The sequence below is a fragment of the Erpetoichthys calabaricus genome, chromosome 17 (assembly GCF_900747795.2).
Source record: "Erpetoichthys calabaricus chromosome 17, fErpCal1.3, whole genome shotgun sequence".
In the NCBI taxonomy this organism is placed as follows: Eukaryota; Metazoa; Chordata; class Cladistia; order Polypteriformes; family Polypteridae; genus Erpetoichthys; species Erpetoichthys calabaricus.
The window spans coordinates 87,672,518-87,690,609 of NC_041410.2; the positions used below are offsets into that span (position 1 = coordinate 87,672,518).

An 18,092-nucleotide genomic window follows, 5' to 3' on the forward strand; every position below is an offset into this window, starting at 1 on the left:
CCATAGTAGACCCAAAGAAACCTGATGCAGAGCACTAGAAAAAGATTTCGGAAAAGGAGGCCTGACTCTCCAGACAGCACCCAAAGCACTGGCTGATGGAGATAAGTGGCGCTGCCTTGTCATCACCTCCAGTCCCTGGTGGCACAGAGAGGACTTGAAAAATGAATGAATGAGCACATAGCGAAATAAGGTAAAGTGGTACTAATTACTACTCGTGATGTTGGGGAATGGCGACGTGCTGCATATCGATTAGCATGTACAGGTGAGAATTTCACCATACTGTGAACACGTGACCATAATCAGCCTGTGAAATACCCACTGGCCGGCTCTGGCGTATTTTACTGCCCTAGGTAAGAGGCAATAAATGGCGCCCTGACACACCATTTACTTTTAGTGGAATCGTCACTACCAGACCCTTACATAGAAACCTGGAGACACAAGAGAGTTGCCGGCACTGGGAAGGGGTTACTTACAGTTTGAGAAAGTTAAGGGGAACGTTTGATTACTTCTACCAGTATTTGTTTACATGACTGTCTTAGGTACGCGCTTCAGGGCTGCCATTTCAACAAAACATGTAGGAATTAAAACTGTTTTAGCAGAATCAATCAATATGTCATTATAGTGTCATTTACATCTGTCTAGCTATCCTTAGACAGATGTGAAAGGCACTATATATCTTTATATCTTATGTTTCACATCTAATATTGTGCCTTTCATATCTGTTTATCATTATATAATGCTTTTTACATCTTTCTAATGTAGTTTTTTTTCACCTGTCTATCATTATAGTGTCTTTTACATGTGTCTATCTAATATAGTGTTTTTTACCTATCTATAATTATATAGTGCCATTCACATCTACCTATCTGTGTATATAGTGTCTTTCACATCTCTCCATCCATCAGTGTATAGTGTTTTTCACCTAGCTATCTATGTGTCTGTCATTATATAGTGCCTTCTCATCTATCTATATCTGTATCTTTATATAGTTCCTTTCACGTCTGCCTATTTGTGTGTATCATGCCTTTCACATCTATCTAATATAGTGGCGTTTACATCTCTCCATCTATCATTACATAGTGCCTTTCACCTAGCTATCTATGTGTCTATCATTATATAGTGCCTTTCACCTAACTGTGTCTATCATTATATAGTGCCTTTCACCTAGCTATCTGTGTCTATCATTATATAGTGCCTTTCATCTAGATATCTACGTGTCTATCGTAATATAGTGCCTTTAACCTAGCTATCTACCTATCTATCATTATATATTGCCTTTCACCTAGCTATCTGAGTCTATCATTATATAGTGCCTTTCACCATTATCATTATATAGTGCCTTTCACTTATCTATCATTTTATATTGCCTTTCACCTAGCTATCTGTGTCTATCTATCATTATATAGTGCCTTTCACCTAGCTATGTATCTATCATTATATAGTGCCTTTCACCTAGCTATCTATCATATATTGCCTTTCACCTAGCTATCTGTGTCTATCATTATATAGTGCCTTTCACCTAGCTATCTATCTATCATTATATATTGCCTTTCACCTAGCTATCTGTCTATCATTATATAGTGCCTTTCACCATTATCTATCATTATATAGTGCCTTTCACCTAGCTATCTATCATATATTGCCTTTAACCTAGCTATCTGTGTCTATCATTATATAGTGCCTTTCACCTAGCTATCTATCTATCATTATATATTGCCTTTCACCTAGCTATCTATCATATATTGCCTTTCACCTAGCTATCTGTGTCTATCATTATATAGTGCCTTTCACCTAGCTATGTATCTATTATATAGTGCCTTTCACCTAGCTATCTATCATATATTGCCTTTCACCTAGCTATCTGTGTCTATCATTATATAGTGCCTTTCACCTAGCTATCTATCTATCATTATATATTGCCTTTCACCTAGCTATCTGTGTCTATCATTATATAGTGCCTTTCACCATTATCTATCATTATATAGTGCCTTTCACCTAGCTATCTATCTATCTATCATTATATAGTGCCTTTCACCTAGCTATCTATCATATATTGCCTTTAACCTAGCTATCTGTGTCTATCATTATATAGTGCCTTTCACCTAGCTATCTATCTATCATTATATATTGCCTTTCACCTAGCTATCTGTGTCTATCATTATATAGTGCCTTTCACCATTATCTATCATTATATAGTGCCTTTCACCTAGCTATCTATCTATCTATCATTATATAGTGCCTTTCACCTAGCTATCTATCATATATTGCCTTTCACCTAGCTATCTGTGTCTATCATTATATAGTGTCTTTCACCATTATCTATCATTATATAGTGCCTTTCACCTAGCTATCTATCTATCATTATATAGTGCCTTTCACCATTATCTATCATTATATAGTGCCTTTCACCTAGATATCTATGTGTCTATCATTATATAGTGCCTTTCGCATTATCACTCTTTAAATTTAATTTTTTCTTTATCAGCATGCTGCTGCTGGAGTATGTGAATTTCCCCTTGGGATTAATAAAGTATCTATCTATCTATATCTATGTGTCTGTCATTATATAGTCCCTTTAACCTAGCTATCTATCATTATATAGTGCCTTTCACCTAGCGATGTGTGTCATTATATAGTGCCTTTAACCTAGATATCTATCATTATATAGTGCCTTTCACCTAGCTGTGTGTGTCATTATATAGTGCCTTTAACCTAGATATCATTATATAGTGCCTTTCACCTAGCTATCTATCTGTCTTATCATTATATAGTGCCTTTCACCTAGCTATGTTTGTCATTATATAGTGTCTTTCACCTAGCTGTGTGTGTCATTATATAGTGCCTTTAACCTAGATATCTATCATTATATATTGCCTTTCACCTAGCTATCTGTCTATCATTATATAGTGCCTTTCACCTAGCTGTGTGTGTCATTATATAGTGCCTTTAACCTAGATATCTATCTGTCTTATCATTATATAGTGCCTTTCACCTAGCTATGTTTGTCATTATATAGTGCCTTTCACCTTGCTATCTATGTGTCTATCATTATATAGTGCCTTTCACCTAGCTATGTGTGTCATTATATAGTGCCTTTAACCTAGATATCTATCATTATATAGTGCCTTTCACCTAGCTATGTTTGTCATTATATAGTGCCTTTCACCTTGCTATGTGTCTATCATTATATAGTGCCTTTCACCCATCTCTCTTATAATTATAGTGCCTTTCACATATACAGTAGCTCTATTATTACATTGTGACTTTCATATCTATCTAATATAGTGTCTTTCATCTATCTATCTATCTATCTATCTGTCTCCTCTTTCTAATTAAAAGCGTGTTATATAATCCAGTTATCACTTGATCCCTGATGTGTACTCTGTAGCTCTCTATTTAAATGGATGGTTTGCCGGTCCACGCACACATCAGGCCAGTTTCTAGTTAATATTTTACAGATTCCCTTTGCCGTTTATTTTTAACCATGTTGGTTCCCTTCAGGATACACTCACACACACACACCACCTAAAATTATGCAGGATTTAGATCTTCAGCCTGCTGGAGAAGCTCTGCATTAGTATTCAAAAATGCATTTTCTTTATTTTAATCACCTAAGCCCGTAAAAGCACATCCTCTTGACAGCTCTACACGCGCACAAGTGGTAGTTGTGCTTCCCCGTTTGCTCCATGCCCGGTGAAACTGAAGGAATTCCACTTTTTTTTTTTTTTTTTTTGAGTTTTTAATGGTGCATAAAATTTACATCTCAACCTTAACAAGAGCGGAGAAAAACAGCGTTGACCAGAAACAGGCGCTGAGCCCTGGAAGCTTTTGAAGAGCGGATGATTAATGTGAGGGTGAGTGTGTAAGTGTGTGTGGGCCGGGCGGCCGTGTCAGTCAGATGGCACCTACCAGCTCCTTCTCTGCGAGCTCCGACTCCAGCTCCTGCACCTTCATGCTCAGCTGCTCATTGTGCTCCTTCTCGATGTTTATTTCGTTGCATTGTGCTTCAAGCTCGGTGATCTGCAAAGAATGGCATGCAAATATTTCATTAGTTGGGAGTAGAATCTAGACGGCAATCATTTCTTCTTATTTATGTATTTTTTTTTCCTGTACAACGTCTTTCAGTTCTTTCAGACCAGTCAACTGCTCATTGTCAGTACTTGACTAGTTAATGCGCATTTTTCTTGAACAAAAAACTCCAATCCAGGGATCTCCTACGCGGCTCCTGGAGGCAAACAGTAACTGCTGGGTTTTGTTCCGAGCTAAGCTTTTTAGTCGGATGCTAATTTTTATCTTATAAATAAACCATCTTCTTAATAGGGCCTCTTTGATTTTCTGTTTCAGAACTCGGGCGATGGGATCACAACAGGGATATCAAACTCCGCTGCTGGAGCGCACACGTTCACAAAAGCCATCATTTAATTTGGCCTCTCATTTTCCTGTTTCTGTATATTAATGGACGCAGGCAAACCTGTCAGCTTGACATGACTCATTCATAACGCAAACCCGGGTCCTCAAAGTTTGTACAGAGGGGGGCTGTGTTCAGTATCCTGCCGTGACTGCATCACAGATTCATGGTATGGCTGAAGGGAATTGAACTCTAGCAATATGTGCAAGGCAGGAGAAGACTTTGGATGGGAGGATAAAAGTGTTTGAGGACTCATTCATTGATACATACACCCATGACCTGGGACAACCTACCGGCAACATCTTCGATTAGAACATAATATATGTGTCGTTGTGGAATGGTTGTACACCCCACAGTCCATCCCAATCCAGATATCGGCACTGTGCTAACTGGCCATGAACCTGCGACACCACAGAGCAAATGTCTGGACTGGGATGGTTTGTGGTGTGTGCAACAAAACACTTGGTATAGTCGGCAGGATGGAAAAAGGGATAGCGTATAATATAAAACCGTATAATATAGTACAGTATATGGGTGGCATGGTGGGACAGCTAGTAGCACTGCCACTTCAGCAACCTGGGCATTCTGGGTTGGAATTGCATGCCCTGATTTATCGATGTGGAGTTCGCAGGTTCTCCCACAGAACATTGGTTCCATGAGGCTGCAGTGCTAACCACTAGATTAAGGTGCTACCCAATATTATATAATACCAGTAACGGCGCACTGCACGATAACGTGCAGTGAATATACACTTGACTTGAGCATTCATAGTATTCATCCTCTTTCTCTGTACGTTTAGCATTCGTTTGCTCAGAGGTTGATGTGCTTGCTGCTTCCTGAGCAGCTCATCTTCTCTCCACCCTAGCGGCCTGCTGCTTCTCTTCTTTCATCGGCATCTTTTCATGTTAAAACTGATTTAGTCAGTGTTTGTGTTGCAATTACTTCGTATGTTTTCTTTAATTTTTCACTTAATCTGGCACTTAAGTCTTCAATCTGCCTCAAGCATGATTAGCGAAGGTGGTAGGGAATGAGAACGGCGCCCGTAAGCATGCGCCGCATGGCCACCCTGCTGCACACTGCCGAGAGTTGATTCTACAATAAAATAAAATAAAAATAAAAAGAGTAATAAAATCATCACCCCGAAAGCGGATAGTAGACGTCACGTAGTATATGCGTACCAAATTTCATATCAATAGGTGAAACGGTTTGTGAGCTACAGGTGATTTAAAATCCTGGACAGACAAACAAACAGCCACGGTTGCGTATTATAGAAGAAGATAGTATAATATAATATAAAATAATGTAATAATCATCTTCTTTGGGCTGCTCCCGTTAGGGGTTGCCACATCGGATCATCTTCTTCCATATCTTCCTGTTCTCCCCATCTTGTTCTGTTACCCCCATCACCTGCATGTCCTCTATCACCACATCCATAAACCTTCTCTTAGGCCTTCCTCTGTTCCTCTTCCCTGGCAGTTCTATCCTTAGCACCTTTCTCTCATTATACTCATCATCTCTCCTCTGCACATGTCCAAACCAACGCAATCTCGCCTCTCTGACATTGTCTCCCAACCGTCCAACACGAGCTGACCCTCTAATGTCCTCATTTCTAATCCTGTCCATCCTCGTCACACCCAACGCAAATCTTATCATCTTTAACTCTGCCACCTCCAGCTCTGTCTCCTGCTTTCTGGTCAGTGCCACCGTCTCCAGCCCATATAACATAGCTGGTCTCACTAACGTCCTGTAGACCTTCCCTTTCACTCTTGCTGATACCCGTCTGTCATAAATCACTTCTGACACTCTTCTCCACCCTGCCTGCACTCTTCTTCACTTCTCTTCCACACTCCTCATTACTCTGTACTGTTGATCCCAAGTATTTAAACTCATCCACCTTCTCCAACTTTACTCTCTACATCCTCACCACTCCACTGACCTCCCTCTCTTTCACACACATGTATTCTGTCTTGGTGGTCCTACTGACCTTCATTCCTCTCCTCTCTAGAGCAGATCTCCACCTCTCCAGGGTCTCCTCAACCTGCTCCCTACTCTTCCTACAGATCACAATGTCATCATCAAACATCACAGTCCACGGGGACTCCTGTCTAATCTCATCTGTCAACCTGTCCATCACCATTGCAAATAAGATGATAATAATAATATAATAAGTTGCATTTATAGAGCGCCTTTCACAAACCCAAGGTTGCTTTTCATACAGAGTAAAAAAAAAAATTACACAGAAGACAAAAGTTTGTAGAAGAGGAAAGTTTTCAGTTGAGATTTAAAGAGGGAGGAGCAATCTTGGAGAGACTGAGGTAAGAGTTCCAGATTTGAGGGGCCATAACACTGAAGGACCTGCCTGCCAGGGTGGAGAGTCTGGAGCGTGGGACAGTAAGGAGATTACTGCTTGAGGACCTGACAGAGTGACAAGGAGTGTAAGGAGCTGAGTGAGGTGGAGTCCTCTGGGAGACAAAGTGGAGTAACCACATTAAAACATGAGACGTGTGGTGAACCTGCAAACTCCACACAAGACAATATGCAGGCATGCAATTTGAACTTAGAATGCTGGATTAATGATGTGGAAGTGCTACCAGTTGCACACGCTCCCCTCCCAAACCCAGACCACCAGTCATAGTGCTACTACCTAACAGTAAGGACTCTACGGTTTACACTTCAGGTGCTCTCTCTGTGGAGTCTCGTTGTATGTTCTCACCCATGTGGGTTACTTCTGGATGCTCCAGTTTCCTCTCCCAGTCCAAAGACATGCAGGTTAGGTGGACTGACATTGTTAAATTGGTGTGCATGTGTGTTCACTCGGCGATGGACTGGCACCATTCCTTGCACCCAGTGATTTTGGGGATTGGTGTCTTGTAATTCTGCCCCGAATAAGCAGGTTAGGAAGATAGATGGGTGGGTGAGTGGGCATCAGATTGTACTCTGACAGCACTGGGCACAATGCAGGAGCCAACCTGGGACAGGCTGCCAGTCTGTTCCAGGGATTATTTAGATGTTCATACTTAGACCCCGTTAATTGGTTACTTTAAATTATCTATCTTACAAGCATCCGGTGTGTGGTTGGAAACCGTCATGAATGGGTCACTCACTCACACACACACACACACACACACACACACACACACACACACACACTTGGGCCTATTTTGTGTCACCAGTTTGCTGTGCTCTGGATAAGCAGGTTAGGAAAATCCATGGATGAATAATATAATGCCATTTTCTAAGCTCTCTTAATCCTGAGCAGGGTTGTGGGGGACTGGAGCCAATCCAGGTAAACGTAAGGTGGAAGACAGGAACAACCCCTGGAGACCCCGTACACCCACTAGAGCCAGTTTACTATCGCCAGTCCACCTAACCTGCATGCGTTTGGACTGGGGGAGGAAACCCACATGGAAGGATAGATAGAGCTAGAGAGAGATAGATAGATAAGGCACTATATAACAGATATATAGTGATCTATCTCTCTAACAGATAAGGCACTATATAACAGACATATAGTGCCTTATCTATCTATCTCTCTCTCTATATATATATATATATCTGTTATATAGTGCCTTATCTGTTATATAGTGATCTATCTATATATCTATCTCTCTATCTGTTATATAGTGCCTTATCTATCTATCTCTCTCTCTCTCTCTCTCTCTATATATATCTGTTATATAGTGATCTATCTATCTGTCTCTCTATCTATCTGTTATATAGTGCCTTATCTATCTATCTATCTCTCTCTCTATATATATATATATATATATATATATATATATATATATATATATAATATATATAACAGATAGATAGATCACTATATAACAGATAGACAGAGAGATAGATAGATAGATAGATAAGGCACTATATAACAGATAGAGAGACAGATAGATAGAGCAAGATAGATAGATAGAAGGCAAAATTAGACAGATAAATTGACAAGAAAGGCATTTCTTTATAGATAGATAGATAGATACTGTAGATGTGTTTCTGTTGCTCAAACACAAATGATTAAATGGGCTTTCCCAGCCGGTGCACCAACAATTCTCACTGCCACTGTAACAGTCTGTCCACCGGTAACAACAGACAGAGAGAGAGAAAGGTGCTATATAACAGATAGAGAGATAGATATTTAAGGCACTATATGATTGATAGATAGGCAGACCTTTTTTTGTCCCCAGGGGGAAATTTGACTTTTCACAGAAGCTCTTTAAATAAATAAATACATACATACATAAATAGGTCTATTATAATAAAAAAATTTTGGGAAGAGAGATGAGACATGACTTTTTCAGAGGGACACTTTCTCGTCCCGCGAGACAAGACTTTGTACCAAGAGATTTAACTACGCCTGGGGCTGAAAATAAAAGACAAAGAGTAGACGACAAAGTAGAACGTCATAAAGAATTCAAAAACATTGGCATGATACACATGCAGAGCAGGTTAGAGATAACGAAAGTAGAAAAATTCGAAAGTCTCAAAAAAATGATAGTAAAGATCGCATTTAATTCGTGTTGCCATCAGGGAAAAGTAGTGTTTCATCCCAATGACGAGGCGTATCTGTGAGAATTAAAGGATTTGTTGTTTGGTGAACGTGAAATCTACATACGCATATATTGAATTTGGCATTTTTTGGACACAGTGTTCTTTTGTCTTCAAAGTGTAGGTCAGACCACCACACTCCCTCACCACGAGTTGTCCCCTCCAGATAAAGGTGCATTTAGAGAACAATCTGCTGACCGCTTGAAACCTAATGAACGTGTGACATCTAAACCCAGTGGGCCGCACTAGTAAGGATTTAGGGGGGGGGGGGGGCTCGGGTGCTTCCCCAGTTGCAACTTTATGGGTGAGTAGTAAAAAGAAAACATTTGCAGGACATCTTAGCTGGAGTTTAATGTCAACGTGAAAACGGATCTCTGCCAACTGATCTCAACTAATTACAAATAATAAAACCCGAAAGAATCGATCCCATAAGTGTAAGTAGTTAGACGATGGATGGCAGCCACGACAGTCTGGAGTCTACGCACGCACTTCTCTCCATCGGCTTCGCACATCCGGGCTCCGACATTTTCCCTCGTTCGTCTTTGCCAAACTGCTCAAGCTCTCGAGTGTCATGGAGATCGTGAGTGAAAAGCCTTCTTCACGCCCAGCCACAGATTGGATCGAGATCTGGACTCTGACTTGGCCGCTCCAGGACGTTCGCGTTGTTGTTTTGAAGCCGTTCCTGCGTAGCTTTGCCATCGTCGTATTGTGGGAAAACAAAGCCTCTCCCAAGGCGCAGGTTTCTTGCAAGACTGCATCAGGTTTTCATTCATTTTACCCTCACAGGCCTTTCAGAGCCTGCTGCAGAGAAGGAATACTGGCTTGAAAGGGTGAGTCCTTAACGCCGTCGCCCGTTTTGTCTTTTTACCGTATATATTCACGTATAAGTCTGGTCCTGAAACCTGAAAAATTGGTCATAAAATCAGACCTGGACTTATACGCCTGTTCAAAAATGCAACACTTGAATTTATTTATTTTACATCTTCTTGCCTCCTCCAATCTCGCACCAGTTTCTCAGACACATCAAATTCTCTAGTTACCAATTTCTTTCGCCACTTCAGCAACGTTTAATTTAAAACCAGCTTCATATTTTCTTCTGATCGAACGCTCCATTATAGGTAGATAAGGGATGCTCTTACGATAAAGGGTGTATGAGGGTGTGAGATACAAAAAACACAAATCAGTGCAAACGTCGCTTCGGAAAAGTTTGGGTATCACTGTGTGGTCACGTAGGCACAATACATAGAAATAAAACGGGCCGTGTGCTCCGTGATGACTCTCAGGTGGACGTTAGCATATCGTAATCTCTTGGACCAATAGCGTGAGTTTTCTGCATTCGACTTATACAACCAACATTATAAAATACCGGAAATTATACAATAAAATCAAGTCCCGACTTATCCGTGGGAGAACTTAAACGCGAGTATATGCGGTAAGTTTCTAATGAATTTAGACCACTTTGCAGACTTCTGCTTTCATGTTGACATCATTACTGTTGATTAGTGTTAAAAAAGCCGCAGGGATACAATGTTGTAGAACGACAAAACGTGAAAACGTCTGAAGGGTGAACACCTTTGACTTTACGCTGGATTTCCTGGACGACTGCGGGTACTGATTTGGGGTTTAATTTCACTAGGCCCGTCCGTACCGTGCCCAAGAGCGATTGTCACCCCATCCCTTCCTGGCTCTTGCCCACTTTCGTCATCACTGTGCGACTTCATGCAAAGCCAAAACAAGATCTGAACACGGAGTGACCGCATGCATGTTACGTATTTTGTCGTGTAGGGCAGGATGACGCTCTACCCCCTTAAAGATTCATTGAGTGTGCAGCGCAGCGTTTTGACGTTAATCGTCCCACACGTACGAGAAGATTTTTACATTGAGAAATGATATTAAGGGAAGAATCTGCAGCTTTCCTTGCCAACTACAATTCATATTCACGTGTAAGGTGAGAATAAAAACCTGTGTCTATAACTCAAATGGTGTTGAATGAAATGAGAATTGCATTATCTGACTTATTGCTTCTTTGACGTCAGGTCTGTTTTCTGTGCGCGGGCACATTTAGTGATCACACTGTTCCCGAATGCTACTGAACCTCTTCCAAGCGGGACAAGGCACGGTAAGGTTGGCCCAGCATGGAGCGATCACACCAGTCAAATGAACAAGACTTCGGGGGGTTACTTGTGGACAAATGTGCTCGGGCACGGAATGAATTGCCAGCGTGAGTGCATCCCTGAGCTGCACGGTCCTGCCCATTTATAAAGTCCGTAGCTCTCGAGGTCCCCCAGCCTCACTTGTCCCCTCGAGTCCCCCCATGTTTAATTCTGCTACCTGCTGTGGTTGACATTTCTGATGCTGTAAAGGCTGTGTGAGTAGCACAGCATCCTGGGATCAAATTCCATGCCTGTTTTATTATTAATGAGGAGTTTTCACATTTTCTTTGTGTCTAATTGTTTTTGTTATTTATTTTTTTCTGCTTTACCTTCCATATCCCCCAGAGATGTACTGCTTAGGCTGATTGGGTCCTGTGATGGGCTGGACATGCCCGCTGCTGCCAGAATAAGCTCTGCCACCCTAATTTGGATTAATTGGGTATGTTATGTTAAGTTGAGTGAGCTCAAAGACTACACAAGAGTGGCTACTGAATGTACAAAACTTTGAGAAGACAGACTAATAATGAAAAAGAAACAATAAACAGATAAATTACAGGAGATGATCACCCTGCAGGTTGTCTCTACCTTTTTCCTGAGTTGATCGCTTTCATCTTTACACTCTTCTAGTTGTTTTTTCCACTGCTCTACATTAGTCGCAGACTCCTGGAGGGCGTCAATTAGCCGTGCGTTGCTTTCTCTCAGCGTCTGAAGTTCCGTCTCCCATTTCTTCGTGTTGGCCGAGCTGAAAAGGTAAGGCAAGGACCACCTTATTAGCGTAATGTTAACATCACCCACCCTAAAACCCTGAAATCATTCATTCATTGTTCACACCCATTCATATTCAAGCCTGGTTATACATTTTAGCATCAGGGGCTCAGGACCAAATTGATCCCTGATGTGTGTTTGTGTGTTAACTTTGTGATGGACTATGTTCCTCTATCCAGGTGTTGTTCCTGCCTTGTGCCTGATGCTTGCCAGTTGCCCCGCCACCATGCCCTGCGAGCATCTGAACTTTCCCATGGGATTAATAAAGTTTATCTAATCTAGCAAGAAGGTTAGGAAGATGGGTGGATAGTTAGATGGTCTACATGTGAACTTGTCACAGTGTTCTGCACCTTAACTCAGTGAACAGCACTGTACAAAAATAAAATGAATTGAATTAGATTTTTTTTCTTTTCAAAAATAAAAACAAGTATATATATTTATATCAATTAACTGCTGACAGTCAGAATCTGTAGGAGGTTATCTGTGTGTGTCATGGAGTGTCTTCCAATTCTTAATTTCCAGGTTTCCCAATTTGTCAACATACAGTTTTCATTAGCCAATCAGCAGCACTAACAAGAATTAGTTTATGGTGGCAAAGACAACATCTCCATGATGGTGGCTCCACCCCCTGAGGTTCCACTCACAGAAAACAAAGTATATAACTACATGACAAAGGGACTTCGTCTCTGACGCTGATGTCCGAGGTTTCGATCCCCGCAAGGGGAGCAGTGGAGTGTGTACGCCTGATGAGCCCAAATGAGGGCGAAACACGTGTCGCGTACTCTTTGCATTATTTGACAGTAAACTATGCAACATTCCATGATCTGCTTCTCGCAACTGAAGAGGGGCCCGTGGCGGATATTTGCCGAATGGCAGACCAACCACAAGCGTTACCTGGTTGGTAACCACCCACACAATTCAGGTCGGGACTCAGACTATGAATGCAATATAGATTATAAAAGTTAACTCTTTACACAGCGAAACATGTTGATGCTGAATGAGCGAGACGAGACTTCCTGGTTAACGTAGCGGAACTGAATTCGGCGCACCATCGCTGAGCCAATCAGCACACAGGAACTTAACTGCATGCTCTGATTGGGTAGCTTCTCAGCCATCCGCCACTAGTGTCCCTTGTATGAAATCAACTGGGCAAATCAACTGAGGAAGCGTGTACCAAAAGTAAAAAGACCCATTGTCCGCAGAAACCCGCATTATATATTTAGATATGCTTACATAGAAAATCTGCGATAGAGTGAAGCCGCGAAAGTCAAAGCGCGATATAGCGAGGGATTACTGTATATCGGTTGACGGTACTAAGTATTGCTGTTTGTGAATCATCAGCATAGCCTAGGTTTAAGTTAGGAACTCAGTCAGAGTTGACTTCATCCTGCACATATGCTGGTGCTCCTGTCAAAAAGATGATTTGCTGAGTTACAAGAGAATTTGCTGATTTGGAATTGAAAGCAAATACTTCGTATTTAATTAAATGAAACCCTTTCGATAATACAAATCTTTTCAAAATGGATTTACTTAAAGATAAAAACTCACTATGGAGTACAGGATGTTTTTAACATTTCATCATTACTTATGTCACCTTTATATCCCTATTTTGGAAGGCACTAGTGTGTACGTACGTGTATGTGTTATAACTGTAGTCCAGGGTATCCTTCAATAAGGGCGCGCACAAAAAGGCGACCTCAATTGGGCGCAGTGAATAAAGGCAAACGCAACAAAATTATTACAGAAAATTTATTAGATAAAGGCAATGATTGAACGTATAAAAAGGCGAAAGCAAGAATATTAAAACATCCAATTAATTAATGCATGAACTTCTAACGAACTATTTCTGGAACAAATTTATGAAAAAACTGTGGTGGGTTGGCACCCTGCCCAGGATTGGTTCCCTGCCTTGTGCCCTGTGTTGACTGGGTTTGGCTCCAGCAGACCCCCGTGACCCTGTGTTCGGATTCAGCGGGTTGGAAAATGGATGGATGGATTTATGAAAAAAATTTATTAGATAAAGGCAATGACTGAACGTATAAAAAGCGAGACGAACATTTTCCATTCCTATATTCAGTGCATTTCCAGATGTGTTTCCCGTTGATAGTTTTCTCCTTTCTGAATGTGTAGCCTTCGACTACGAGTAGATCTGCACCTTTGTTGCTCTTCACATATTCCAGAGCCATTTGAACTAAATTATCTATGAACGCCTTTATTCGCCGCGCTCAACTGAGGTCGCCCTTTTGAAGCTCGCCTTTTTGTGCGCGCCCTTATTGCATAGAGCCGTAGACCAGATAGCAGCTTTTGATGCTGTCAGTAATCACCGTCACATTTTTTACTTAGCATAGCATTCCCGAAAGATGAGCTGCGGTTTGAAATATATTTACTACGTTTATAAAAGTAAATTTGTGTGGATCTAACCTACCTCGAAGGAAATGCTCGGAGAACACAACGTGCCACTTCATGACAGTATGGTCATTCAAGTTTTTCCAGTTGATGGCCTTTAGCCAAGCTTTCCGTCGCCTTTCCGTTAGTTCTTCGGTTTCTTTTCCTTAATTTTTACGAACCGAAGGTTTACAAAAGAAACAGCTTAGGATTTTTCTTGCTGCTGTTACTACAGCCAAACACACAACAGTCGATAGTCATGGTCGTCCAACTCATTCCCCGGTAAAATGGCCGCCGCCTCGTTTTCATTTACAGGTGCTGGTCATAAAATTAGAATATCATGACAAAGTTGATTTATTTCAGTAATTCCATTCAAAAAGTGAAACTTGTATATTAGATTCATTCATTACACACAGACTGATTTATTTCAAATGTTTATTTCTTTTAATGTTGATGATTATAACTGACAACTAATGAAAGTCCCAAATTCAGTATCTCGGAAAATTAGAATATCAATTAAGACCAATGCAAAAAAAGGATTTTTAGAAATGTTGGCCAACTGAAAGGTATGAACATGAAAAGTATGAGCATATACAGCACTCAATATTTAGTTGGGGCTCCTTTGGCCTGAATTACTGCAGCAATGCGGCGTGGCATGGAGTCGATCAGTCTGTGGCACTGCTCAGGTGTTATGAGAGCCCATGTTGCTCTGATAGTGGCCTTCAGCTCTTCTGAATTGTTGGGTCTGGCGTATTGCATCTTCCTCTTCACAATACCCCATAGATTTTCTATGGGGTTAAAGTCAGGCGAGTTTGCTGGCCAATCAAGAACAGGGATACCATGGTCCTTAAACCAGGTACTGGTAGCTTTGGCACTGTGTGCAGGTGCCAGGTCCTGTTGGACAATGAAATCTGCATCTCCATAAAGTTCAGCAGCAGCAGGAAGCATGAAGTGCTCTAAAACTTCCTGGTAGACGGCCACGTTGACCTTGGACCTCAGAAAACACAATGGACCAACACTAGCAGATGACATGGCACCCCAAACCATCACTGACTGTGGAAACTTTACACTGGACCTCACGCAACGTGGATTCTGTGCCTCTCCTCTCTTCCTCCAGACTCTGGGACCTTGATTTCCAAAGGAAATGCAAAATTTACTTTCATCAGCAGTCCAGTCCTTTTTTCTTTAGCCCAGGCGAGACGCTTCTGACACTGTCTCTTGTTCAAGAGTGGCTTGACACAAAGAGTGCGACAGCTGAAACCCATGTCTTGCATACGTCTGTGTGTGGTGGTTCTTGAAGCACTGACTCCAGCTGCAGTCCACTCTTTGTGAATCTCCCTCACATTTTTGAATGGGTTTTGTTTCACAATCCTCTCCAGGGTGCGGTTATCCCTATTGCTTGTCCACTTTTTTCTACCACATCTTGTCCTTCCCTTCGCCTCTCTATTAATGTGCTTGGACACTGTGGACGAAGACTTCAGACAAGACAGCAGGTGTGGTCATATAGCAGCTTTATTTTTTCATCGTCACAGTGAGCAGAGTTTCAGAAAAGCAGGCAATCAATATTACATGACAGCATCAGGGCTCTTCTGAACCCTGTCTGTTGGGTAGGGCAAAGTTTTTATACCCCTAGAATGCGTGATTTAATATCATTATGAAATGCAACAGTCGACACTTTTATTATACACAATCCTTGAGCCTCTTCAACGCCCCTTGTGCAACTTGATTTCTTGGCCCCTTTGTTATGGCGTTCAGATGTAAACTAAGGGAAAACGTGATAAGGCAGTTTCATGTGTGGAATGCTTAGACCTTGAGTCCTTTGGACAAATATTTTTCTGTTTGCTCAGCAAAGCATGTTTTTAAAGCTTACTTCTTCTTAACTTCTTAGACAAGGATTAGTACAAGGGAACGAAGAGAACATTCATCTTTCACAACACAGAGCTCTGTGAACAGCCAGCCTCTTTAGCAATGACCTTTTGTGTCTTGCCCACCTTGTGCAAGGTGTCAATGGTCGTCTTTTGGACAACTGTCAAGTCAGCAGTCTTCCCCATGATTGTGTAGCCTACAGAACTCGACTGAGAGACCACTTAAAGGCTTTTGAGTTAATTAGCTGATTAGAGTGTGGCACCAGGTGTCTTCAATATTGAACCTTTTCACAATATTCTAATTTTCCGAGATACTGAATTTGGGACTTTCATTAGTTGTCAGTTATAATCATTAACATTAAAAGAAATAAACATTTGAAATACATCAGTCTGTGTGTAATGAATGAATCGAATATACAAGTTTCACTTTTTGAATGGAATTACTGAAATAAATCAACTTTGTCATGATATTCTAATTTTATGACCAGCACCTGTATGTGTACTTTGATAATGTCATCAGCTTAATACAACCCATTGTAAAGCGTGTTGGTCGTAAGTCGGCGACTTTCTGTAATTTGTTGTTTCACTTCTAAATCTGTCGTGAAACTCTTCAGTGTGGTTGAGTCAAAGTTCTGACACTTTGTTGTGGACGCCAAAGCTGCCATATTTCAGTGTCCTCAACCGGTCTTGTGGATGAAACAGATTGGGCTTATTTTTTTTTCAACCAAAAGGAATATTACTTGAGTAGCGGCTAAGGCTCATTAGTCATCTTGGAGTTAGGACCGCCATGAACCACCGCAGCCACCAGTGCAGCCATCTGTGTGTTCAGTAAGTACGCAGCCAGCCCTCTTGTAGTTTTGTTCTTTAGGTTGAATAGTAAGTGGAGAGCTCATTTGAGCAAAGGGAACATTTCATTAGCTGAAGTGGCTGCAAGTGCTTGTGAATCATCCCAGAATTGGCAGAGAGTCGTCTCTTACAGTAGTAGAAGGACCTTCTGGGAGGAAGCTGGCTTTGCCGGTAAGTGGCCTGTTCTGCTGGATTTCATTAGATACCGAAAAGCCAAAAGCTACGATCCTCCATGGAAACGTTTCAAAGAGTTAGCTGTGCAAGCCAATATGTTTGTTTGGGCCGAGCAGCAATAATTGATCACATTTCCAAAGAGACAGAAAGCTAAATTGAATGAGAACTGGGGGAGTTGTCGTGTATTTATGGAAAATTCTTGTGGGTTGTTAACTGTCACAAAGAAGAAGAAGGAAAAGGGAGGATTTATTTATAAATCACCGCAGCAAAAGGACTTTGTAAATTGCAACGGGGATGCGTTTCTGCCATTTCTCAAATAAAGCCCTACAGATTTCCAAGCCCACACAAACACTGGTGGGTTCTGACAACTCTCACGCCATCGAATTCTTATGTTAAAGAGGTGATGGGTGAGGAACGTTTGACTTTTTCCTCCAATGTATCTCAAGCTCTCAGAATTGGTGGTTTGAGTTCAGACGTCAACTCTCCCAACCTTCTCATCAGAAAACGGAGTGGATCCAAGTGCAAAGACAATGGGCTAAGTGAGCATTGGAAGTTTGTGATAGGGAAAGATGGATGACTTGTCTTCACCTTGAGCTCCACATAAAGTTCCATGAAAGTGCAAGGGCTCTCCGCGTAAGGCTTCTCCTTTTATAAAATATGTGGACATATCATTTCATCAATATCTTTAGATAAGGGGGGTCTAACAGGACAAGCGTATCTGTTCATTCTATATTGACTAAATTATTTCAAAGTCAAATTTTCATCGTAAAGATCCTGTTTAAATGAAGATCAAATCTCGATACATGGTCGATTCAGACGCCTTCACGTTTCTCACAGTTTGTTAATTTATTAATTCTTTACATTTATATAGAGCTTTTCTGCCTACTCAGAGCACTTCACAGAGTGGGGAGCCACCCACCTGGATGATGCGACGGCAGCCATTTTTGCACC

General features: G+C 41.3%; 1 protein-coding gene across 1 annotated transcript in view; it reads right to left on the reverse strand.

The window, feature by feature from the left end:
* homer2 (homer scaffold protein 2) overlaps positions 1-18,092 on the reverse strand; it is a 162,609-nt gene that overhangs the window by 21,134 nt on the left and 123,383 nt on the right. The window contains exons 6-7 of the mRNA XM_028823667.2: positions 11,692-11,848; positions 3,910-4,020 (exon numbers count right to left, since the gene is read on the reverse strand). Coding sequence (XP_028679500.1) covers positions 3,910-4,020; positions 11,692-11,848 — 268 coding nt within the window. The remainder of the gene's footprint in view (positions 1-3,909; positions 4,021-11,691; positions 11,849-18,092) is intronic.